The sequence below is a fragment of the Perna viridis genome, chromosome 2 (genome assembly GCF_037379345.1).
Source record: "Perna viridis isolate PV_CMFRI_1.1 ecotype Kerala chromosome 2, ASM3737934v1, whole genome shotgun sequence".
Taxonomy (NCBI): domain Eukaryota; kingdom Metazoa; phylum Mollusca; class Bivalvia; order Mytilida; family Mytilidae; genus Perna; species Perna viridis.
In genome coordinates, this window is record NC_142446.1 from 27,826,437 (window position 1) to 27,854,373 (window position 27,937).

Below are 27,937 nucleotides of genomic sequence, written 5' to 3' on the forward strand. Positions count from 1 at the left end.
CACAAACAAAACAACAAACATGGCAGAAAAACAAGCTGTCAAAAAATAGACGTGGCCAAAAAGTAAAATTTAGCGTTCAAAATGCTTTATTGAATCATCGTTTGGTATCTTAAAGAGATATTATAAGTTCTTAATCTAGTAACTTATCATTAACACAGTAGTCAGAGTGTAAGTTACACTTGTAGCTGCCTTGAGTGCCTTTCTCGTTGTTTCTGTCCTGGAACTGGAAGTGGAAATTAAAAAAAAAAAAAAACAGTCTTTTAATTTAATAAGTAATAATAAAAGTTGAACAGTTTCATTTGAATTAAAATTAATTTGTACATATGTTCTCGGGGTGGTATATAAACATAACCTTTGAAACTGTTCATGGCATCATGTGGTAGAATTACTCATTTAAATGTGAAAACGATTGTTTGTTGCATGCAAATTTTATTATTTAGTATTTTGTTGCTGAAAGTATAGTAGTTGTTAACCTAGATCCTCCCACAAATCTTACATTGTATGTAGGAAATTCTTAATTTTTCATTAATTTTGTGGGAGTCTTCCCCCTTACATAGGAAGGATAAGGTGAAATCCCACTACTACTGTAGATGTTCAGGGCTCATACAACTGGGTGATTCAGGCAAAATAGTTGCTCACTTCGCCCTCATATGACACCCAAAGTGAAGTGAAGTCGCCCTCTCATTTTCAGACATTGCCCATGATCGGGACTGTAATCCGTCTTATTTTGACCAGAGTTATCTCTCTTCCTATTACAATTCAAACAAAAATGATGCCCTTTTGAGAAAATGAATTGTAAAAATTTTCGAAATCTATTGAATTATCATTTACAAGCAAGGATTTTAATCAGCTTTTTGTTTCAAAAGTTTAAGTAAGGATACGGAATGAACATTCTTCACTTCAGATTATGATAATTCATGTTTTATCGTTCACATTTTGTTACGAAACTTGCAAATTCGTTGTACTGGTTCTTGGAGTTAAATTTATCTCAATTGATATTCGGTAGAAAACCTGATCTTCATGTTTCATAACAGAACAATTAATTCTCCATTTCAACGGAACATTTCTTAAGCTTGAGACGAGTTCATACCAACCGCTACAATGTGTCAATAACTGAATAAAGTTTCAGTCTTGATTTGTCAATAATAAAATTTTTACATGTTTATTGATACTCTTGATCAACTTATATCAATAGACTGGTTATTTTGAACAAGAAACCATTATGGATTAAGTGGGATCAGGGAAAAAAAAACAGAAAATGAAAATTCCAACACAGTGTCACTGCCTGAAAGTTTCTATTCCAGTGCTGTGAAAAAAGACAAAATCAAAAGGACAAAGCAATGCAAGAAGCTTTGCTTTTCTCAATCATATATTAATTTTGCTGTAATAAATTTGGTAAGGGGTAAAGGTATAGATTAGAAATTCAATTTCATAAATGTATGATACAATCAATCATTCAGTCAGCAGGCTGATTTCATTTTGTCCAAAATATTTAGTTACTTACATATGTAGCTTAAAGAAAAAGTAATATTAATATCAATAAAAGAAAATGAATGTATGAAAATGCTTGCTTATATTGTGTGCATGTAAGTAACATAATCACATATAATTTTAAAAAGCATTAGTAAATGATGTGCGACTGCGTTCACTTCTCCCTAGTGTCTCTCTGAAAGAGAAGTCATTTCTCCCTGTTTTTCTCAAGTAGCTTGAGCCCTGGATGTACATCTTTTATTGCTTTCTATATAAAATTCAGCAATTTTAAAGGTCACTTACTTATTTTAAGTTTGTTAGAATGAACCTAAACAGGTTTTGTTAAAGAAGCGACACTTTAAAGACAATTATAAAAATTGTGGCACACATTTAATGGCTGAATGGTGAAATTGAAGTAGACCAGTACTAAAAATACTACTTTGACAAATCAAGGGCTTTAGATCTAGGCTTTTAAAAAATGATTCTCAACATTTTAGTGAAAAACTGTTGTTTTTAGTGTGTACCTGGAACAATAAGCCTTACATGTAAGATGATACCAAGTTTACTTGTACAACATGTATTGGCTAAATCACAAAAAAATGTACCATGCATCCTAGGAACTACATTGTTTTTTTAACTACTTTCTGGTCATTCTTTGTAGTGGCATTATACATTTACAGGTATGATCAAGGATCCGGAAACAGTTAAAAATGCCGGTCATCGACCGACAAATTTTGCAAATGACCGACGACCATTTTCCAGTATCGGACATAAAAAAATTGTTAACTCTTATAAATTACCGTTAGCATGGTTTTATTACTTTATAAACATCCTTTCTACCTGTCTCCTAATTGATAATTGGAAATTATTTGTACGTCAATATTAATGAGACAATGTGCAGCCACCTGTGACTGTGATTTTACCTCTAACTGATTAGTTGATTGCATAATTAAATTAACGCTACATGTGCATGACCATTACGTATACGAATTGATTGAAGTGACTCTGAGAATTTTCATACATTTATGACTTGATTTAAATCAGAAAAAGATTGACAAATCCATCTTTTTTTCTTTCAGTGGTAACAAAAGCACTGAAGCTAGGAATCAGTCGTATTTTGTAATTATTATTTCATCGATTGAATCTTTTCAATACAGAAGTCGACAACCCATTCAAATCAATATACAAAATGTATTCGCAATTTTATATTGAACATTTTTTTCAACACTCAGAAGTTGTCGGCTGTTTGTCGATGTAATGAAGAAGTCCGAGAGACACAATGTTTTGTTTATGTCAGAATGTCCATATGTGGTTGAAACCAAACTCGTTCACTCGTTCAGATATTTTGTAGAAGACAGAGTATGTAATGGAATTGCACAAATTCCAATATTTATCTTTAAATAACTACAAAAAAGGTTTTTTTAAAGTTTATTCTCAACCTAGGGAGGTAAAAGACTGACACAAAGGTCTGCTGAAATTTGATAAAATGTCCGACATGGACTGTCAAAATTTCTGGACCCTGTGGTACAATATTAAGTCCCTGATATGTCATATGGGGTAGTCAGTTCCATTTATTACCAGTAGATATGGGATCACAATGGTAATTTGTTCCATAGTGCATAAAATATTAGACATACATGTATAATGAAATCCATGGCCTCAAACTCTTATATGAGATAGGTGAACTGCATCCAAACATATGCATGTTGGAGTTTAAAACTCATTTCTAGAGTCTCTCAGCTGCTTGGTCTAATGTTTCATACATACTGATTTTGGAAAGTTCCACCATTATCGTCCTTTGGAAGCGAGTAAAACTAACATACATATATATAATTTCAGATTCATGTGAACTGTCAGAGAAAAAAACCACTATTATGCTTCCAAATGTTAATGGTTGTATTATCATTTTATGGCAAGAAAACCATCAATTTCGGGTTTATGAATGTAAAATCAGGAGTTTAAAAATAGCATCATGGCAGCTTCATTCTCATATACTTTTGAAATGCAGTGGAGAATCACGCCAGTCTATGAAAGCATTTGGTAGCTTTGATGATCAAATGCAAATCTTATCTTACCTTTTTTTTCAAGATAAGGATGGTCTAAACATGGTGACTAAATGTTTACGAAAATGGCAAAATCAGTTTATCAATACCATACAATTCAACCCAAAGACATTTCTGACCATGAAAACCCATAGTTCCTTATGAATGCCTGATATTTTTGCCCATACATATTTCAGACCATGACAATAAGGAGAATGCATTAGGATGATAAAAACAGTATATCATCATCAAATTTTACCATTTTGGAAGTTAATGATAACAGTGCTGATTAAAATTATGAAAAGTGTTTGAATTTATGTTTCTTCGGAGCATTTAAGGTTTCACTTTCCTCATATTATTAAAAATAAATTTGATAGCACCTACAATTTCGAGCTTTCGAGACCTTATAGACATACAAAAAATACAAGAACAGAATATCTTTAATTTTGACCTTGTTCCACAGGACTAAATTCTTAACTTTCACTTTAAAAAAACCATGAAATTTCATTCTTTGTCCTACATTTCTGGAACCAAAAAAGAGTAAATTTCAATGTCATTAGAAAACAATTAAGGAAGTTCTAGGAACATTCAAATCATTTGATGAACAAATTTTCACTGTACATTGCATATGCTTGAGAATTAGTAAAAACAATTTACCTAGATTGCCAAATATTCTTTTTTTTGTTACATAATTTTATCTTCATGTTTCCTGTTACTACTTATGTAACATTTTCATTTTTTTTTCAGATTAAAATAAATGTAAACATAATCTACTTCATAATGCCATTTAGTTGGTAGACACCAATATTTCCAACACAAACTTGCAATATCGGACCTCGGCAATAACTTTTTTTACCATTGTTTTTAACAAATGTACATGTAAATAGCTTCCAAAACTTACTTGTCCCAAAAAATGAACTTTGATTGAATAGTACAATAGAACAAAACAATTTTTTCTGACTTCCTTGTCTAAAAATATTTGTAGAGTAGTTGTTTAAAAGTGAAACTGAGAGCTTTTAGTCCAGTAATCATAATCAGACTGCAGTATATCATGGTCTTTTTGTCTACTACTAGACTGTGGTCAGTGCTTAAAGACGAAACTAGTGTAAAATCCTGATTGATGTTCATAACATGTCTATAAATCTTTGTTTGTATTTCATCTCAATGTCATTTAAGTTTCAACAAATTAATCCCAGCCTCCCAAGCACACTGCTTATTCCGATGGATAAGACTGGTTCACAATTATTATTTGTTCTTACTATTTCAAAGTATATGACAAAGAACAACCGGTTTTGAATTATCAGTTATGAAATTATGATTGACAAATTTAGTTATTTCTTTTATTTCAATTCTTTTCTAGTTGTTTTGTTTTTAATAGTTTGGAGGTTACAATTGGCATACATTGTCTCATGAAAGGCAGATTTATTGTTTTTTTATACAAAATATTGTAATTTATGAAACTTTCACACTTTCTAAAATATCGCATGTGGACCTTGTGCACCTATTTTGTTTTTTCAATCTAAATCACTTTTGAATTAATAACCGTTTTCCATCAGTTTGGTTTCTTATTTAATTCAAGCAAAGCAAGCTCAGAGTCTTAGAGTTTTTAGGTGTGTGATAATAGTATATGTCCGTCTGTCTGTCTCAAATATACTGTAATGATTTTTTTTCTGTATTGTAGGTACACATCTTAATATTGAACAGTGGCAGTTCAACATAAGTAAATGTTGTTGCATCATGGACAGAAAATCTGAAATCCTACTCATTTTAGTGTTTGTCTATCTTGCTTGTATGACACTGAGTTCCGGGGAAAATCCTCAATTTCCTCAGAAGGAAACTAAAACAGTAGAGAAAGTTACTGATAATGTTAAACCTCAAGGTAGGGGTAATATTGATACATCATTAGACCAGACAAAGCAAACTGTTCATGATAAAACTGAAAAAGGACAAACTGTAATTTTAGAGACAAAATCAAATATACAGACAAAGCCAAGTATTAGTGATAGTCATGATTTAGATTATAAAAATGAAAAACAAAATGTGAACATTGAAAAAGTTACCTTTAGTAATGAAAAAAAATCACAAGATAATGTTCAACCCAGTGATGCCATACAGGAAAAAGTTGCTCAACAGAATCCTAAAGAACAGTTTGGTGACTCACACAAAAATGACAAAGAGGAGACTAACCAAATTTCTGGACCTGGTCCATCATCAGAGAAGGGAGAAGGCTTCCAGACTAAAAATTCTGGTGGGATCAAAAAGGATGAAAGTGAAAGTCTCGAAAACAAAAATGAGGTACTGAAAACTGTCTTAGAGAAGGGGAAGGAGAATCCAGCTGAGAATTCTGTTCAAGGGAGTGGTAAAAAGAGTGTAGAAGATGCTGCAAGTGAAAAAGAGTTCAATGAATGGTTAGAGGAACATAGTTCTGAAGGTACCAAGGAACCAGAGAGGTCAGGTAATTCTGGTGTGCACAGTAGTTCTAGTTCTACTAATAATGTTCATAGTAGCTCTTCTAATACTGATAAAGGTGTGACTAGCACATCTAAATATAACCCTTCCGGTAAGCATGTCCATACATCTCATAATTCACAAAAAATATCATTTGGCCAAGAAAAAAGCTTTGGGAATACAAGAAAGAGAATGAAATTTATAGAAGTCAACAGAGAAAGTGAAAAACTTGTTAAATCAATTGAGAAAAATGAAGATGACACAAAAAGTAATAAAATGTCTAGAAGAGAAGGTGTGGTTTCTACTGAAGAGAAAAAGCAAAAGCTAAATACCAAAGAAGAAACAATGCACATGTTAAATGAAGAACTTTTAAAACAGATTAATCCACAAGCTTATGAACAACTTAAGCCTCAGACTGCTAAGCATTTTCAAAAGGTCTTGCAAAAAACTCAAACAGTGTTAAAAGATCAAGCTTTAAAGCAGCTTTTTCAAAATGAATATTATGAAAGTGGTAAGCATAATGAAGAAATGACTGGAAAATATGATGAAAAAGACCAAGGAACCATTGAAGATCAGAATGCTAAAAGTCCAAGCAAACCTCAGCATACTTTGTATCAGTGGGAAGATAACAGAGACAGTGATCCTATGTCAGTACAAAAACATTCAGAAAGCCAGTTAGAGGATTGGTGGAGTGCTGCTCAGGAGGAACCTCAGCACGATCTGATTGCTGGTAGAGAAGAATACATTAAAAACTTTTACAAATATAAGTACCCAGACTCATATACACAATCTAGAAAATATACAGCCAGTGATTTTCCTGCAATAATAAATGAAAGAAGAGTCAATATGGAACTTGTTGACAAGATAACAAAGAGGTTAAATGGAAATAAAAGGATGGAGACAATTATTTACAAACCCAATAAAGATGGAACAGTAAGAGGACAGACTTATATATTGGCAATCCAACCTACAGGGGAGATAACTGTTCAGGTCAAAGATTATATACAACCAGGCTCCCCAGTACAGTTAGAAACTAACTATAGAACACTAGATGATATCCCTTTAGAAACCAAAAAAGGTAAAAGTAGAGAACTGCCTTTCCTATGGACACTGGAAATTTGATATACACATACACCAAACTTATCCTGGAATGGATGTATTATATACATTAAATACATTAAAATGTAACCAGATATTTTTGGCATGATAAGGTGATGGGATTCATTTTCCTGTTTCAATAGTTACACTTATCATTTATATTGTTTATTTTGATATTGGTGACCCAGGTGTTGTTAATTTTTGTATTACTTTATGATGGGGGTATATTTTTCTTTCTTAACTATCAAGGTAGTCTACATGTTCATTTGGGATAAAGTCTAAAGTTTTGATTACTGGTATTTGAATTTTGGATGAATATGTAGACTGCCATGTTAAACCTTTTTAAGAGTATTTTTAGTTATGACTACCTCTCTTGTGCTTTATTTAATTTATTTAGTACAATTTCTATATCCTTAGCATGCTAATTAATAATCTATCTGTTATTTAAAGTAATATGAAACAAGTTTTTGGTAACAAATATTTAATTTTTCTATATCCATGCTTGAAAAACAGGTTGTACTGGTATATAGTGGTCATGCTGTCCGTACCTAGTTCTAATCCACAATACCCTTCAAATTACTGAACAGATTTTGATGAAACTGTTCCCATTTTTATATCATGTGATGCCATTGTGCTCCTCTAATTTAATTTTTTCATCTGAATGACTTTGGGGGTTCCATATGTGGTTTCTAGGAAGGGTAGCATGGGTATCAACACTTCTAGTTTATTTCATTATTTACTTGATATACAAAGACATCTATGGTATGCCTGTTTATGTGATACAACCAAACATAAAAAGACTGCTCGTTTCTGATTTTGTAGATGGTGGTGGCTTTCATTTACACTATTTTCAAATTTTACTAAAATTATTAATGATGACATATGTCTAAGTACAGAGAGTCTGTTTGAGTTGTAAATATCGTCAAATGAACATTTTCTTATTGTCTCCATGTTTATTAATGAGGTATCACAAGTCATTGTACATTGATTTTATTTGTTTTACTGTCTAGGAGTAATAAAAAATTGCCAATTATAGAAAAAAATGAAATTAACATTATCTAGTAATACTAGTATGACATACATGTACTATGAGTTGAAAATTTTGTTTTAATGTTTCATATTACTTAGATATCAGACTATTTCCATGTTCATGTTTTTAATAATTCTGTAGAAAATCAATGAACTTATTAATAAAGACGACTTTTTGCAGGATACTGATCTGTAACTAGTAAAGGTTAACAAGGAAAGCACTTGTACATGTATTTTATGTTTTCTATATCTAGTGTTCTTGGACTTGAGCAATTAATTTTATATGTTTTGCCATAATGCTTAATTCATTAAAAGCTCAGAGTTATTACTCATAATTTATTTGTGTATAAAACCAATTGTAGTTGAAATGTAATGTACTTGAATTAAGGTTGATTAGGTTTACTACATCACTCTACTAATTTAACAAACTCCACTAGAATTACATCACACACTCTACTAACTTAACAAACTCCACTAGAATTACACCACACACTCTACTAACTTAGGTCTCACTAACCACTTCCGGGTCAAATGGCCACCCCTCTATGTAGTACCAAAAACACACTGAACCTAGACATATGCATTGTAAGTGCATTATTTGTGTGTATTATGATTAAAAGTAGTCAAAATAAACCTAAGAATGTGTACTTTAAAATCATATATGTAATTAATTACAAAAGTGTATGAATATTGTTTACATGTGTGAGTAATTTGCCTCCATGCTGTCAGTTAGCAGAACAGTATATTTATTCAAGTAAATTTTGTGAAGAATTTCTACTATCATCGTACCATTAGCATAATGATTTTGGAAGCCTTACTTTCCAAGCTTCGCAACGGTATGCAACTTTAAGATGTCATTTGTCCTGGAAATTCACAGTGAGACTTTGAAAATTACTTTTTTAACATGTAAAGTAATGGAAACGTTAGAAGTGGTTAATGAGACCTTAACAAACTCCACTAGAATTACATCACACACTCTACTAACTTAACAAACTCCACTAGAATTACTGTTGAAATTTCCAACAGATATGAAAAATCAGTTGCAACAAATATCTCAGTTTTAGATTTGGTTCATGACAGTTATACAATTAGAAAATTCTGATATACCACTTGTAATAATTCAGAAAACTATATTTCAACTCCAGTGTTACATGTACATTTGTCTTATTGAGGAATGTAAAATTAATTATGGTAACAGTTGATAAATCACTTGTAGAGAATACATGATTTAATTTCTATTTCAGATGAGCCTGTGAAGGAAGAAACAATAATGTCACCAGAGGAATTAAAAGGTAACATGTACTGTAAATCAGTAATTATATTGTTAGCCACTAACCATGTTATTATAATGCTTTGTTTACTTTTAAGTGAGTGGTATAGAGTGAACAAGAACTCTGTCGGTCAATTCATCTTTCTGTCTAATGGTTTATCACACTCTTGTATCCTTCACTCTCCTAAACCACTTGATGAATTCTTACGACACTTTTAGGAAATGCTGTTGTGCACATTGTATCTGCTATTTTGATTTGATCTAAGTAAATTTGGGTTTTCCATTGGCATATGACTTTGACACAGAAACAACATGTAGATGGTAGGGGCATATAACTAAATAAAATGGATGTAGGAGTATTGATTTTGTATTAACAGCTCAAACCACAGAATGAAACTATAAATTATCCATTGTGTACTTGCTAATGAGAGTTTCAATCCAAATGAATTTGAAGTTTCCTTTAACAAGTCGGGTACAGTCGTATATGGTAATGTGATAAATGCAAAGAAATGTGAAATAGTATTGGCTCAAAAAATTGTTTTTGACTCATGTGGTTGCTATAAAAATCACACTGGTGGAAACCCTTAATGTGAATATAAACCAAAACTTGTATGTGTAAACTTATAAATGCATAGATAATTGAGCATACCAGTATGATATAAGGAATCATTTCATGCATTTTTAATAAAATATGATCAAAATTTTTGGTGGAGTAGGCTTATGTTGCTTTCCCCATTCTAAGTACAGGAAAAAATCAAGCATTTTGCAAAATAACCTAAACCTTGTATTTATTTTTTTATGTGCACTTGGAAAACATCAGAATGGGAGGAAAACAAGTGGTTTTGACCTGTTTAGCAATACCTTGACTTTGCATATGCATGTACTACATGTAAAACACCTTTTTCTTTATGTAAAAATCTTGAGTTTTGAAAAAAGGAAACGTGTAGTTCTTATTTTTGTTAATTTCCATTTGAATGTTTCTTACTGTTGTATTTAAAAAAAAAACCAACATTTTCTTATTGCAGTATCTATACCATATGGGCTTACCATACAAATAAGTGGTTTTTTTCTACATCAAATTGATGTCTTTTTTATTATTAGAAAAATTACAACGATTGACTTTCTTATAAGCTCAAAATACTGATCTCTGTGAAAACACCGATGTAAACTGAGCTACTGTATGATTGAAGGTATAAAAGTATTTTTAAGCTATTAAAAAAAAATTGTTTAAGTGTTATTTATTACAGAAGAGAGTCTCAATTTGACAATGAGTGACATGCATACTATGTTTTTTTTTTTTTTTACTTCTAGCTGAAGAGCATTACAAGGAAGGAGAAGCTTTAATTAATGGAACTTTCGTAAAGGATTATCATCAGTAAGTTATATTTTACGAAAAGCTTATTGAATTTGAAAGTGAATTTTTCATGCTACATTTGTCTAATAAAATGTTACATTACTTCTTGAGAGAAGTGATTACCCAGACCAAGGAAATTCCTAGTTATTGTTTTTTATCTGCAGTTTTATCAATTTTCCATTGTTTTTACTACTACAGACTACTGTCATGATACTAAAACCATTAACAGTTACCAGGTAATGTAACATCCACTGTGATGTGACAGGATGAACAGAATAACATCAGTTTTGAAAGTCTTAACAGAACATCACATGATGGTCATCATGCCCTGTCTGGCTTGATGTGAGATTTTCTTGACTTCAAAACATGTTATATATGATTGGTAATGTTTTGTATTTAACATGGCATATAAGATGATTTTTGGTCCACTTTCAAAAATAACTAAAACATATTCAGAAATTCCTTGAGAGTAACATTGTGATATAATCATTGCTTATTTGTCCAATCATAAAAGAATTATTCTTTTTCAATAATTTTAACTATTTACAGGCCTGTAGCCAGGGGGTTGTGGGGTCATGAAGACTTCTCCCATCTTGGAGCCATTATAAACGATAGAAAAGAAGCTTAAATTGGTTAAGCACTATGAAAGTCTTGGTCAAATAATCCCATTTAACACATATTTTTAAAAATAGTTCTTAAGTCAGTAGGTAAGCCTTGATATTATATTGTTGCAGGTTTGCTCTGACAGACATGCATTGTTTTTGTTTTTAGATTTAAGAGTTGAAGAAAAAATAATTGGTTGCATTGATTTAGGCAGGAATTGGAGGATGCTATTTTATGGTTTTTATTATGTTTTCTTGTATTTGCATCAAATCTAAGTATATATGACAATGATTTATTTACTTACTTTTCAGAGCACATCATTTTTTTAAAATGGCTGCAGATCTAAACCATACTAAAGCTTTAGAACATATTGGATTAGCACACCTGTTTGGTGATTATATGCCTCTAGATATACAAAAGGCAAGAGCTATTTTTGAAGATTTATCCAAAAGAGGCTCACCAAGAGGACAATTGGTATGTACTTAAAATAACAATTAAGTTAGTTTTAGAATTAAGAAATACAATGCAATGAAATGTTTTTAAGCATGGAAACAAGAGCAACAGTAAAAAGCTACTTTAAATGTATTAGTTTTCACAGTGGTCTAATTTTTGCCATTTTTATCATGAGCAGAAAAAACATGAGAATAGTATCAGCAAATTCTTAACCACAAGAATTATATTGAGAATATGTTCACATGACAGAATCTGCAGATAATTATTACATTTACAGTAGTTTGTACTGGTATTATGAGGTAGATTTAAGATTCTCTGTATTAAAAAATCCAGTTATGTTTCACTTCTATGCATGTATCCATATAAAGAATCTTGGTGGAATTTTAAAACTACATGCGTTGTTCATCCTCATTTTTTTCTTTTTCAGGGAATGGGCTTTTTGTACAGTGCTGGAATTTCGGTCAACTCAAGTCAAGCTAAGGTGATTTGAATGACAAGTAACCAATATTCCTTATACAATGTAATTTGATACATTCAAATGACCATTTGTATATAAAAAAAAATATTTAGAATATGTCAAATATTGATTTAACATCAGCATTTTGTAATGAAGATATTATTAGAAGGTATTTCATCAACATTTTCTTTAAGACAATTTGTTTTCTTATATATACATACATTCATAAGAATACTGATCATGGATCCGGAATGGTCAAAAATGCCAGTCATTGACCGACAAATTTTGCAAATGACCGACGACAATTTTCCAATATCGGACATAAAAAATTATCAACTCTTATAGATTACAGTCTGTGTGGTTTTATTAGTGTATAAACATCCTGTCTACCAGTCTCCTAATTGTTTATTAGAAATTAATTGACAGGTGTGTGTCAATTTTAGCCGATGTGCAGCCACATGTGACTGTGATTTACCTGTAACAGATTAGTTAATTGTATAATTGAATTAACGGTACATGTGCAGCCCCATTGCCTATACAAATTAATTTAAGTAACTCTGAGAATCTTCATACATTTATCAATTAAGAAAAAGATTGACAAGTCCACCATTCCTGCCGATCTTTCAGAGGTAACAAAAGTGCATGGAACTGAAACAGTCGTACATGTAGTTTGTAATTATTAATTCGTCGATTGAATCGTTTTAGCACAGAAGGCAACAGACCATTTAAATCAATATACAAAATGTGTTTGCGATTTTCTTTTGTAAATAATCAACATTTTTTTCATCACTCAGAAGTTTTTGGCTGTTTGCCTATGTGATGAAAAAGTCAGAGAGATACAATGTTTTGTTTACATTTTCAAAACTGAACACGTTCACTTGCTCTGATACTTTGTAAAAGACAGAGTATGTGATGAAATAACACACTTTTTAATATTTATCTTAAATAACTACATACAAACGTTTCTTAAAGTTTATTTTCGATCTGAGCATGTAAAGACTGACAAAAATTTCAGCTGAAGTTAGGTAAAATGTCCGGCATGGGCTACAAAATGCATGGGCTATCAAAATTTCTGGATCCTTGATACTGATGTTAGTCATATTGTTTAGAAATTTTAATAATAGGATAATTAATTGAAAAGAATGAATAACCAAAATATGATCATGAATGCTGAAAAATGCCATGATTTGACTAGTGTTAACACAAGTTAATATTTAAGCATAATTGACATGAGTAATTATATTTTGGTTATTCATGATAACCAAGTGATTATCCTACTTATTATGTAGATTTCTCCATAAATTATTTCTATTTTCTGAATAAATTTTATAGTTTGTGTTGAGTTGTTTTTGTGGGAGAAAGTCCAAAGGCAAAATTACTAAATTTATTTCACAGTGTGAATTATTGATTTTTTTTCTCAGGGAACATTTGATACTTCACTACTATCTATATAATGATGCACCATTGTCCAAACTTGGACTAGTAATCACTGTACCTCTCTTCTCTTTTCTTTTGTAAGGATACTTTTTATCCTTTCAGTGGACTAAAATGAAACAAGGATAAAGCATCATACCTTCTGTTTTATAGGATGTTACCTTAAGGAGATAATACAGGGTGGGCATGCTCAAAGTAGAGTAAGGGTGATCTCACTATTATTTTCTAAAGAATATGTCAACAATGAAGTCTTATTCCAGGTTTATATTTAAAAAATATACTTATTATTTCAGGCTTTGATTTATTATACCTTTGGTGCACTTGGTGGTGACCCGTTGGCACAGATGACACTGGTGTGTAGGAATTGTTGTTAATGTAACGTAACAATTAAACATGTATTTCAGTAGTTATGGACCAGTTCATCATTAATTTAGAAATGCAAAACTGTAGTTGTAAAGTGATCATTAAGGTGTTCAGGTGTTCAAAACATTCATATATTTGAAATCATAACATGAAGAGAAGAAGTACACAAAAAGGACAAAATTGAAATAATACAAAGCTGTTGTAAATGATTAAATTATACCATAACTTAATTTATCTCATTAAGGGGACATGTACATGTTCTTAACATGATCATTTTGAAAGGGTAATTACAAAGTATCGTGCAACTTTTGTGCATTCTATCTCATTTAAGTACTTCTCTGTCTAAGAATCAGGCAAAATGTGTATAAGATGTGGCACATGAAGAAAAAAACACAGATACTTTATTGTATTATCCAAGTATTTATACCTCATAACCTCCAGAAATGACCAAAGTGCTTGTAAAATTAGCTTTTTAAAAATATTGATAGGTGAATTAAGTTTGAATGCACTATAGAAAAATGGCAGAAAAATTTTCCTGCACTTTTTTCTTATATAAGCAGTCAAAAAACATCTATGTCACAGATGCTTCGGGATAAATTTAAATTGTTTTTCAGTTGTATTCTAAATGTATTGAATATATTTGAGGCAAAAAAGACCAAATTGAGAATTATGATGTGCCACCCATGGCCCAACTCTTACAAAGACTACTACTTAAATAAGTAATGGGTTTATACACATGTATTAAAAATTCAAATTCAGTGGAAATTTTAGAATATTCTGCATACACGTCGCAATAATTCTAGTTTATAACTTGTATTTTAGGGCTATAGATACTGGTCTGGTATAGGTGTAGAAACCAAGTGTGAAACAGCTTTAACTTACTACAAAAAGGCTGCTGCTGCAGGTAAGTACATCCTTCTCGTATTCTTTACATAATCTCATTTATATTACCGATATATTAATTACATGTAATGGGAATATCTTCATGTTAAAAAGATATTTGGGTAGTTTTATGAGGAAGAGCACTAATAAAGATTTACCTTTAAATTAAGGTTCTGAAAATGTAGGTACATTGTACATACATTTATTAGTTGTATAGTACTGTAGATCAGGCTTTCTCTTACTTTTCTAGTTGCTGATGCTGTGACATTTTCCAGTGGTCCAGCTATACAAAGAATCAGAATTCATGAAGAGGCAGAAAATCAGAACTCGGGTCAGAGTTCACTTATGGATGATGATTTGTTACAATATTACCATTTCTTGGCAGATAAAGGAGATGTTCAAGCTCAGGTAGTCTTGATGATAAATGTTAGCAGCTAAGTGAAAGTACACCTTGACATTTAGATTAACTAGTTACTCTTCTACCAATTACAATCTATCTCAAATAATATAAAGTTTGGTATATAAAAAAAAAAAACTTAGTTTTTTCATTGAACTCGGTACAGTTTTAGAGCTTGCATATAGTACTTCTGCCTCACAAGATATGTCTTTATCTTGGTTGTTTATCATGTTAATGAATCTAACAATCTGTTTCAATAAACTTTTGTATGTAGGTAGTTTTAGGACAGTTATATTATCAAGGAGGAAGAGGAGTACCTATTGATCATGAGGTATGGTATGATATCACACTTTTATATGTCAAAATAAACACTCATTACACATGTGTAGGTACGAATACTAAGTGAGCTTGGGTTTTTCTACACCATGAATCACGTCTACCTGTGGCAGTGTCTGAATTTTATATGGACTGGTACATCTTGTACCACATACCAGTATATAGATTATACACCATTGGACTGGTACATCTTGTACCACATGCTAGTATATAGATTATACACCACTCGACTGGTACATCTTGCACCACATACCAGTATATAGATTATACACCATTGGACTGGTACATCTTGTACCACATACCAGTATAAAGATTATACACTATTTTGTATCATTTACCTTGAATCAAACATTTGAAACTGCCTAACAATATAAAGGTTTAATTTTAGAAAATAAAAGTGATTTAATATTAAACAGTAGGGCATCAAAACATATAGGATTCATGAGAATATTCCTGTCAACAGGAACAAGCAAAGTACTACATTGCTGACAGTTTATGTCTTATATATTTTTCATTGTGTTAAAGTTAAGTGATTTTCTTGGTTACATGTATATCAGTTCAGTATGATTAAAGTAAAAATTTCATTTAAAACGATTTTATTTAATAAGGTGTTTATATAGGTGAACGTTCAACTAGATTTATGCCAATGATTTTAATGAAAATATTACATGTACTGAACGTCCAGTTTAAAACTTAAGTGTGTGTCTGCCAAACAGACTTTTTGAAGTAATGATCATAATGAGCTAACTGTAATATACTTAATTTTTAAGTACACAACTTGTTTGCTCATTCATTTATCTTATTTTCTTCATTTACAGAGAGCTCTTCACTACTTTTTGATGGCAGCAGAATCTGGAAATGCTAATGCTATGGCATACTTAGGCAAGGTAAGACTGTAATGTTAATTCATTAATTTATACAGAACAGCTGTTATCTTTTAACCATCATTAATTTGTTTTATTCCAATAAAAGTTTTGTTGCATTTACTTCCATTTGAGTCTACTTCGAACATTAAACAGTTTACAAAAAAATGTTTCCAGTGAAACTACATTTCTAGTAAAACTAATCTTTTGTCATAGTTATCTTTTGAATATGTATTTTCAAAGATTATATCTGGCATGCTTGTAATCAGAACAAATTAGCCACCTAAGCTATATATAGAATGCAAAGTTTTGTTTTCTTTAGGCCAAGAAACACTTTCCTGAATTGGATTTATGACAATGCATTATAAGAGTTGTTTCCCTTTTTCAGTCAAAAAAGCAATTTTACACTTTTCAGTTAATTACTGAAAATTCTATAATGAATTGTAAAAAGTCGAATTTTGCATAACTGTGGAAGCCACAAATGTTCAACAGAACCAATGTATTATGATAGATACATCCTTTTAGATGTTATTCTAATTTGATCTTTTTATACTGTATAACATATACCTTCATAGGTGACAAGTTTTGCAATTTACTGTATGAATATGATTATTAAATGTTCACAGTCTTTATTGTTCTCGTCTTCAGATATAATGGAATGGAAATTATGAAAAAATATCTTGACGTAAACTTGGTTGGCTTTTATTTTCTTGATTTCATTCTCGCAAATATAGTGAAAATTAAACCTCATGAAAATTTCCCTCTGTACTGTATGTTGTTTTATGACAAACTCATTATTGTAGACAACTGTCTGCCCATCTTTTAATACATGACTCTGTAGCTCAAAAATGCTTTGAACTGTTTGAATTATTTATGGGTAGGATATATGTCTTCATGGAAGGGAGTTATTATTAGTTTTTTATTGTTTTCCAATTTTGCTTTTTAAGTAGTTGGGCTTCAAACACTTAAAAAAAAGAAAAATAGTTTGATTGATTGCATTAAAAGCTGTATATGTGAAATGAAGTGTTACTGAAAGTATGTGATGCATTGTACTGATACTTATTAATTTTATTCTTTGTTAGATGTACACAGAAGGTAGTCCTGCAGTAGAGCAAAACAACCAGACAGCCATTATGTACTTCAAGAATGCTGCTGAGAAGGTAAAATCTTTTCTACTTTTTATATATCTTACCTACTGTTTTGTTTAACAAAGGAAGATGATAATTAATTGGTGAATCAAATATTGTCACATGACATAAAACATCAAATTTTGCTGCTACCACAAATTAACACTGTTTGTTGTTCTGAATACATGTACAAAGAATAAGACATCTTAAAGTCATCATTGATAGTGATAAGTGATTAGATGGGAAAAAAAACAGAAAAAAAAAAATTGGACCAACCATTAATACAGTAATTTTTATTTAATAAATTGTTAATGAATAATTGAAATGTAACTAAATGAAGTTCAAGTTAATAATGTTTATTTTCCAGGGGAATTCAATAGGACAGACAGGATTAGGCATGATGTACATGTATGGAAAAGGGGTCGCTAAGGTTAGTTAGTAAAGTCGTCCTATTTCACTGTTTTATTATTCTGTACAAATATGGAGTATATAATATAGCTTTATCTTCAGATGATTTCTTTAGTTTGCCAGTCTTGAATGATATAAATGAGATCAGATAATGAAAAGTGTCAAATATTAATGCACATGTAAGTTCTTGAGTTGCTATGATTTACAACTATTGGTATTAATGGTACAAACATTAATGGTAGATTATGGAACGAGTAGAAACTATTTTGTTTACAGTGACTTGATCAGTCACCAAGTTTCTCTTTATAGTATTGTTTAACGTTGAGTTTGTTTACTCTGTTATTTTGTCCACACCAGTGTTATAACTGCATTACATTAAAACTGAAGTATGTATGATATTGGTTAACAAGTGTTTCTCATTACTCTAGGACTACAACAAAGCCTTCAAGTTTTTCCAGCTAGCTGCTGATCAAGGATGGGTTGATGGACAACTTCAGCTTGGCATCATGTACTTTAGTAAGTCTTTTATCACTGTATAATTTATTAAAATGTCACTGAATATTTTGAAGATTTTGGAGAAAAAAAAACAACAAACATATCAACCCTATAATAACATAAAGCATAAAGTACCTTCAGATTATATGCTTTGAGTATTGTAAAGTACCTTCAGATTATATGCTTTGAATATTGTAAAGTACCTTCAGATTATATGCTTTGAATATTGTAAAGTACCTTCAGATTATATGCTTTGAATATTGTAAAGTACCTTCAGATTATATGCTTTGAGTATTGTTAAAACTGCAAATTGCACATGCAGAAATTAGAACTTTTATTCACCCATCATTAATTCATAGAGAGGACATATTGTTTATTGATAATACATCAGTCCCTTGTTTATATGTCAGACAATAACATGTTTTGGCAATTTTCATGAAACTTATTTGAATCGTCTGTATCTATTGGTATTTTTTAAATTTCCCATGGTGCTACTGTATTTATAGTTATTGTGGACATTTTTTGATTTTTTTTTCTACAGTGTTATATGACTTGTAACACTAAATAGAAAGACCCATGTATCATGCTTTTAAGTACAGCTGTTTAACCTATTTATGTTGAAACAGAAAATTATATGAACTGATATTTATTAGAATTACTCACAATCCTCCCTTCAGTTGCAATAATTACTGATAAATCATTACAACAGTAGTTTGTATACTTAAAAGTTATTCTTATTATCAATGGCACAGTCCAACTCTATAATGGGATTTAGTATGATATGTTATTGTTCAGGTGGTAAAGGAGTGAGAAGAGACTACAAAATGGCAGTGAAGTATTTCAACTTGGCAGCTCAAGGTGGTCATGTTCTAGCATACTATAACTTGGCTCAGATGCATGCTACAGGAACTGGTGTGCTGAGAAACTGTCATACAGCTGTTGAGGTATGTTTTCAATGTAATGGAATAAGTCATATTCTTTTATTGTGTTGTCAACAAAAGATAGTACTGATTGCTGTTTGGAGTTCTGTGTTTTAGAAATAGCAGCAAATTGTGGGTCAAAAGTGTGTAGTCTCTGCCATAAAAACTGTGTCCAATGTGAATAGTATGTCCAAAATCGGTCCTCAATTATACAGTGTTCAACAGGCTGCAGGGGTATTAGTCCCTTTAGGGGCAATATCTAGTTTTTGTCATGCATGCAGATATACGTTGTATATTTGATACATTGCTTTACCATGACAAGTTACAATTCAAGAATGAATTTTGTTCCAGTCCAATTTTTTGCTGAGTTATGGACTGTGGTTTTAACGAATTATTGCTAAAACTCAGTTTTGCACACTTTTTTTGTCATTTGATGTTTTGTACATTTTTTTGACTTGGTAAGTAACATAAACGTATCAAATTGAATGTTATTCCAGTCTGTTGATTCTTTGCTGGGTTATGGTCCTTAGACTTGGAAAATTCATGTAATATTCTGTTTTCCACTCTTTTTTGTTTTTTAGGTCATGCTTGCAGATATTCATTTGATATTTAGTAGATTGCCTAAGGTGTTCAGTTACAAATCAAATTTAAATGTTGTTGCGGTCCACCTACAAAAACTTAGCTTACCACATTTTTCATGTTAACAAATTATGCATTAAGTTTGCATTCTATTTTCTTCTGGTAGGGGACTTTGTATTGCAATGCAATACTCTGAGAATGCTTGTTACAGTTAAAATATTTTTGGGGCACTTTTTGTTACTATTTACTTTTTGTCCATTTGAGACAACAAGTGTGTTTATATCAAGTATGTCTGATGGCTATTCAGAAAGCAATCTTGTGTTGCATTCCAATTGTAAGAAGAACTAGGATGCTAAAAAAAGGGTAAAAAGAGGGCATTTTATAGAACTATAAAACATTTGTCATTTATAAGGTGTGTTCAATGAATGAAACAGCCATATATGGGATGATCTTTCTTTTGTAACTTTAGGTTATAAAAATATGTAAGAAATATAATGTAACTAAACTATTTAAGAGTGGAAATAATTGACAGAGTTGCAAGTTGATTGTATTTCTACACTTTATTTGAGGTTAACAAATTATATAGCTACACTCTGGGTTTCATTGCATAGTAAATGATGAAATATGCTTTTAAAATTTTTTTTTCAGTTCTTTAAGAATGTAGCAGAAAGAGGCAGATGGGCAGCAATGCTGCAAGAAGCCCATACTCTTTACAAAGAGGGAAACATCCATCAGGCACTGATGAAATATGCATTCCTTGCAGATCTTGGCTATGAAGTAGCTCAATCTAATGTTGCGTATATTCTTGATAGTGGTAAGTTAATATTGTGTGTTGTATTAGGAAAAATAATATAGTAACGGTTGAATCTTTGCACACAAATATGATAGAACTTTTGAAAAAATACAAATTATCATGATTCAATCACTAACATGTTATAGAAAGATATACCCAGAGAATACTTCAAATGCTGATAGATAGTAAAAAGTGTGGCAGTATATTTTTTTCTATTCTTTGTCTAGTTCATACTTATTACCTGCATCACCTATCACCTACAATGAAAGCAGGTCTAGTAACCACTCAAATTAACTGGATACATACTATGTGTTATCTATATAGTATTGAACCAACAATATTCAATCATTTATTTAAGAAGTGACTGTTATATTTTTTCGGTCTATGTAATGTAGAAATAACCTCAGTCATGTGGTGCACACTAAATAACCTGCATAGCATTTTATTTTCATGTGCACCACAGGCATTGAAGTTATTTCTTCAAAGACTGAAAAAAAAATTTATCAGTCATCCCTTATAATTTAATAACAAGTAAACCAATAAAAAAGGTTGATGACGTCAGTGACATTACAAAATTTGGTCTATTAGATGATATACAAAATTTTTCATCCAGTCAGAAAGCGTGTTACACCAGGAAGTAAATTATTGTGCAATGTTTATATACATTTTGAGGATATGCACATCACTTGGGTAGACAAATTTGACAAATATTGAAATGATATTTTTACTACAGTCGAACCTCAATGTGTCGAACTCGGATTAGTCGAAATCTCTGATAACTTGAACTTATTACAAAGTCCCAGCAAAACTCCCCTTACTCCAATACAATTTTACCTTGGATGACTCGAATTCGGATGAATCGAAACCTCGGATAACTCAGTCCCTTCGATAGGACTTCGAGGTTAATTAACCCTGATGTCTCGAAGTCAACTATTTAGTCGGAAAACTGATTGCTTTATTTCAAACCATGATCGAAGTGTGTTTTAACAACAATTAGCGTGGCTTTTAAAATTAATTTGTTGACACTCTTTATGGTTTGATTTATTTATTTAATTAATTTAAAATTGCGCGTGTTGTTAAAATAAACAAATTTTATTAATAACACGTGGGAATTTACACTAACAGTGATATCGGATATTTTGATATTTTGAAAAATTATGGTAAAAATTACAGATGAATTGTAGTGGTATTTGACTATTTAATGAAACATCAAACAGACGATAGTAAGGGTATTTCAATGACTACATTCGTTTCGCTAGTGAATTTGAAATTTTATTGTAATGTTGTAGAGAACATTGACGATACTCCTGATTGTGAATCAAACAAAGCAGCATGTTATGAACTATGACGTTTTTGATATAGAAAAAATAAAAAGGAAATTTCACTAAAACACTCGGTGCCGTTCAGTATTTCAAACATGATAAACAACATACAAAAAATATCTTCCGATATGAAACACATGACATTACGAAGTACCGTGTAAAGTGAAGTACATGTACATGTACAAGCACAACAAATGATGTAACTACAGAAACAATCATGGACCAAACTACTAGTATTTCCAGTTTATTCTCGGCCTCGGATTACTCGAACCTGGGATAATTCGAACATTTTTGCATGGTTCCTTCAACTTCGACTTAATGAGGTTCGACTGTGGTTGAACAATTTTTTTCAGCAGTATATGTTTATATAGGTATATACTTTAGGTTACTTTCATCCTTCCAAGTCAGGGTTTTGAGTCCCCCCTCGCTCCCTCAAACCCCTGACATCACTCATTGATATTTAGCAGGTATCGTCCAGCGCCATCTAGTAAGTTACAAATATTAACCCGGATCCATAATCCAATCAAATCACTCGTAATAGAAACTCTTCGATATAACTTACAAAATGGCTACACATAACGTCATTTTTTTTCAGTAAAGAGTAAACAGAATCTACAGTTATCATTTTTGCTCATATTGCATCATTTGTGACATCATACAACTTTCTGTTATTATATTGGATCAGGTAACTTTAAAAGAAAAAAAAAACACCACGCTTTTTACTTGCTTGATATTTATGCATATATTGAAGATATTTTTGTGCTGACAAAAATATGACTATGGCATAAGTCCAGTTATGTTATTTGACTTGTTCTATGAATTATAAAGATTATTTTTATGTGTTACAAAATAGATTTTAGAAGACCAAATAAAATAGATTGATTAAGTTTTTGTTAGAGTAGAAGTTGATTTGTAAGATGCAATTCATGTTTTAGGTGAGGTAGGGTTATTTTTGGAAAATGAGATTTACCAGAGAGCCTTACTGCACTGGGGTAGAGCAGCATCACAAGGGTCTACTATAGCTAGGCTCAAGATGGGAGATTACCACTATTATGGATATGGTACTAAAATAGACTATGAATCAGCAGCTAGTCAGTATAGAATGGCATCTGAACAGCAGCACAATGCTCAGGCCATGTTCAATCTTGGATACATGCATGAACAAGGCTTGGGTCTTAAACAAGTGAGATTTTCTTTAAAATAGTATAATAATGTTCACTATACCGTGTAGTAGGTAATTTTTGCTTGATGCTAATTATGGTATATTTTAGTGGTCTGTTAAAAAATGGCAAAATAATTTCCGTGAAATATTTACTCTAGGCTTAAGTACTTTGTGCACCACTCAACATTCGCCAAAATAAGAAGCATCAAAAATGTTAATATACCCTTTTGCTTTGAAATCACCAGTTTTTACACCCACAAAAATAACCAGCTACAAGGTATTTGTCTTCAAAGAACATGGTGATAAAAAGGAAAAAGTAACAAACCTGAGCTTTGAATGGAAATAAGTAAAATCATGTTTTGAAAATAAAAGGCTGATTTCTTAGTGTACACCTGCAAAATTGTTTTAGTGCAGAAATGGTGTACTACTATTGTTGTCAATGTCTTCAGACAATTGGTTTTCATGTTATAACTTGAATAGAAGTGGACGGATCTTTAAACAATGTGATAAAAATGTTCCATACCAGAGCAGAAAGTGTGGAATTGATGTTTTAAGGTGAGGGGTTGAACAAACCAGCATTTTAAAAGAACTGTATTGATAGCTTATTTTTTTTCCTGTTTCAGTGGAATTTGATTTAATCATGACTTCTTGTGATCCTAACTATGTATGATGTGTATGGATTTTTTATTTTGGACCTGGTTTTCAAATAGTTTGCTTTAGTTCATTTACTTTTAACAAATGTTTAATTCTTGAGATTCTTTGTAAGCTGTATCCTACCTTGTATTAAGAATTCAGTTTTGGGTCCCCTTTAGTCCACATTTAGCCGCAAAGTGTCCTAAATTAAACTACATTGTAATGTCAACAAAATTATATTTTTGGGGTTTTGATGTGCAGATTCTTACCATTTGTGTAGATTTTCAATTTTGGGCCCAGGTTTTAAGCTTCTCTATTCAGAGTCCATAGGATTAAACTGTTAAACTTTTTTTATGAAATGAAAATAGAATCTTGTGGGTTCTTTGGTGTGCCTTAACTTTTTATTTAGATCTTAAATTTTGGTCTGTAATTAATACTTCTTCTTCTTTTTGTCATTCGCCATTACACTTGAATGCCAGTCTCCTCAACAAATCTGGCCATCTTCTGTAGGTCTTCCACATGTCCATACAGTTTAATACTGATTAACTTGAATATATCAGGCCTTAACATAATGTCCATGCTTATCTAAATTGTTTAGGTTTCAAATTCTGTGATTACAAAAAGCTGCACAACATGCAACATTTTATTATGAAAAGGTGGAACTAAACAGATATGTTGATTTTGTTTTTTTTTTTTTTTTCAGGACTTGCATCTTGCCAAAAGATTTTATGATATGGCAGCAGAAACCAGTATAGATGCCAAAGTACCTGTAACTTTGGCTCTGTTTAAATTAGGGTTATTTTATGGTGCTGATGTCTTCAATAAAGAGGTTAGTAATATATTAATTAAAGACACTGTTTAAAAAAAAAAAACTATTAATTATCTGGCTTTCTCCCATTTTTGACGAATTTCATCTTCACATGTCAAAAAGAACAATTGTTGAAATTTGCGTAAGAAAATCTTGCAAAAGGGTTTGTTCAAGTATTTATCATTACAAGAGCAATTAAGTGTCAGTCCCTGTAAGAATCAGGCAGTAGGTAAAACATTGTATGAAAAAAAACATCATTTTGATAGTGTAATTTGACTATTTGCACCATCAGAATCAAGGAAAACAGACAAGATTTTCCATATCATGCTAGACCATTGAGTTATAATTTCATTGAAATGCACTACAAATTAACATTTCAAGGACAGATAACTTTGTCAAAAACATCATTTTTCAAAGATTCTATTGAAAAAATTCTGAGCAAATCCAATGAAGCAGAGATCAAATAATGGTCTTTTCAAATAGAGGAAGCATTCTTGAGTGATATTTTATTGTCAGGACTGTGGGGATGACATGCATGTTTTTGAATTTTCCCATTTTGCCCGAGTCTTACTAACACTTACACTTAGATATTTCCTGGCTTTACAAATGTAGCATGTTAAGTCTTGCTAGGTGAAATCATGTAATTGCAATATTTCACAATAAGAGGTTTTTTTCCACATTACTATATGAGAAGTCATTGATTGTTCAGTGAACTGCATGCAATGATTTTAATTTATTGGTAATAGTACACAAGCATGATCAAAACACATTCACCAGTAGGTTATACTCTTCAGGGAATACTTTCAGAGCAGCTATTAATGTAAATGGCCATTGGAGTTCATTACCATATTCATTAATTAAATCCTGCTACCCTGCTAACAAAGGTTGTGGTATGTAGGAATCATATGTAGATTTGCATAAAGGAATATAATTAGTATCTTGAGGATTCCTCAACAGAAGGGTTTTACATGTTAAAAATTGTTAAGCTCAACTCCTAAACTGCTTAATTGATTTAAATTAAATTATATGGGAAGGTAAGACATCATATGTAAACATGTAGAAAGAAAGATAGTTATTGCATAATTACTTCAAAGGCATATCAGCCAACTTCAAGATTTTACATTTGGGAACTGCATAATGTACTACATGTAAAAGTAAATCTTATAGGAAGTTGAGGTGAATGAATATAGATAAATTAATGTCAGGTTAATGCAAGGGGAGGTTATTCAACTAATTGTTTAATATGACCATATTCTATTCTCTTTAGTTAACACATTTATTACCTGATGATTTTCTTTCATTTTGATAGATTATCACAAACATATGGTAGAAAGATTATTTTAATGTAAACTAACTGTACATGTATGAATTGAAGGAACTTGTTTGCTAATTATGTTTTATTTTAAGGAGTTCTGTGATTTCTTTTCTTTATTTTGTTATTATTAGTATATCTTTCTATATTTTCAGATTGAAGACATGAGTAGCTTTTTTCAAAAATTAGATCCAAGATATTTATTAGGACCAGATTGGGACATGTATTTGATTACATTTTTCGCATTGTTTATAGGATTTTTAATATTGTTACGAAGAATAAGATAATATTTAGACAATTTTGATATGAGAGAGATTTTTTTAATGTGTGTTTGATGGAAGGGTGGGGTTGATTTTGAAAGGATGGGCAAATGTGGTGCAAGTTATGCATGTAAGAATGGGAGGTACCCTTTAATCTGATTGTTAATTCTATAATAATTTATCTTATTAAAATGATTTATACATGTTTTTGATATTTTCTCCCCCAAAAAGTGCTGTCATTGCATATTCCTAATTGAAGGCAATAATAGGAATGTAAATCAATGGAGGTACATACTGACATTAGACAATAACTTTAGTTGTAGAATCCAGACCAAAGTTACAAGAGGGCACTATCTAGTCATTGAAGCTTGACTTAAGGCACGAGGGGCACAGTTGGGTCTTCCTTTAAGCATGACCATAGACACTTTAGGGCACAGCCCAACATCTAACAGAAGGGGCACTGTCTAACTGGTAGTGTACATTGTACCTGCCTGACTACATACATGTGGGCACCAGCTAGTCTGCTATATTTTAAAATCCTATTCTCAAAGACAAAAATGTTACAGTCTGGATATGATCTGTTACACCTAAAAAGCCCACACACACACACAGAAAAAACAAACCAAACAAACCAAAAAAAAAACCCACCAAATTTTGACTTCAAAGTCAAGGGTCTCCAACCCAATATGCAACATCGTGTTAAGGATTTCTCACCAGTGACAATGTTATTCCTATTTTTAGCCATGTTCAGTGGAGGATCCAGAGTGGGGTGCAGGAGGTTGGCACTACTCCTTTTTATTAGTAAATTTGTTATTTTCATGTGTAAAATTGACAAAAAATGGTGAATAATGCCCTAGCACCCCTTTTTTCTGAAGAACCTCTGCTGGCAGCCTTCTTTTCAAAGTGTCTGGATCTGCCCTAGATGTGAGATTTCCTCATCTTATTAGTGGGTGAGGTAAACATGCAACATTTGTGACGTCACAATAAAATATTTTATGACGTCTCGTAAATTCAAAGGAACTTTGGCAAGCATAGTGTTCCGAATTGGCATACTAATAACAAAAGCAATTTTAAAGAAAATTCTCTTGACACCCTCGGGTAAGAATTTCGATATTCTCTAACTAGAACTAAGTATATAATGTTAAAAATTGTATGAACTTCAGCAAGGAGCAAGATTTAAAGTTATCTTAAAGTTTTTGAGAATCCATATATGTTTAATATCATTATGCAAGTAAAAAAATTTCATTGTATTTTGAGAATTTTGTACCTGGAGGATTAAAATATCTCATGTCACTGGTTTATGTCTGGAACTTCCCTACTATTTCTGAACACTACACAAAAATATAATCCAAATGTAATTCCTTTTGTATCATTCAATACTTCTTTTATAAACATTAAATACATGTATGTTTCTGGCAATTATTCAGCTCAGTGAAATTCTATTATTTCTGCAAATAAAATTAAGATTTAGAAGTGTCTTCAGATTTGAGGGACTTCTTTTTGGCCATGAAAGGTGTTAAGTAATAAATTTGCATTTAGGAATTAATGTGTCAAGAAATTTTAAATGTGTTGAGCATGTTCCATTTAATACATTTATCAGTCAAGAACTTAATCTTATG

At 31.3% G+C, this 27,937-nt stretch overlaps 2 protein-coding genes across 6 annotated transcripts in view; one reads left to right on the forward strand and one right to left on the reverse strand.

The window, feature by feature from the left end:
• Positions 1–26,524, forward strand: LOC148624315 (protein sel-1 homolog 1-like). 5 transcript variants are annotated; one of them, XM_088567011.1, is made up of 19 exons: positions 1–62; positions 5,194–5,967; positions 9,332–9,379; positions 10,669–10,732; positions 11,626–11,788; positions 12,195–12,248; positions 13,952–14,011; positions 14,844–14,925; positions 15,154–15,311; positions 15,575–15,631; positions 16,455–16,523; positions 17,582–17,659; positions 17,994–18,056; positions 18,463–18,550; positions 19,325–19,473; positions 20,677–20,842; positions 23,079–23,326; positions 24,642–24,767; positions 26,214–26,524. In XM_088567011.1, exons 2-19 carry the CDS (start codon positions 5,250–5,252, stop codon positions 26,343–26,345), a joined length of 2,523 nt encoding a protein of 840 aa, XP_088423137.1. In that variant the 5' UTR covers positions 1–62; positions 5,194–5,249; the 3' UTR covers positions 26,346–26,524. The 5 variants fall into 5 exon arrangements, with proteins under 5 accessions (XP_088423137.1, XP_088423141.1, XP_088423139.1 ...); XM_088567015.1 differs by having other exon boundaries at positions 5,194–5,391; XM_088567013.1 differs by having other exon boundaries at positions 13–168; positions 5,194–5,391.
• Positions 1–27,937, reverse strand: part of LOC148624314 (integrin beta-like protein C) — a 269,209-nt gene that overhangs the window by 63,641 nt on the left and 177,631 nt on the right. The window lies entirely within an intron of this gene.

Excerpts from the sequence above, each read along its gene's own strand:
- LOC148624315 (XM_088567011.1), top strand. The coding sequence starts at position 5,250 with ATGGACAGAAAATCTGAAATCCTACTCATTTTAGTGTTTGTCTATCTT. Across the intron at positions 17,660-17,993 it reads TCAAGAATGCTGCTGAGAAG|GGGAATTCAATAGGACAGAC; the intron begins GTAAAATCTTTT and ends TTTATTTTCCAG. Across the intron at positions 18,551-19,324 it reads GCTTGGCATCATGTACTTTA|GTGGTAAAGGAGTGAGAAGA; the intron begins GTAAGTCTTTTA and ends GTTATTGTTCAG.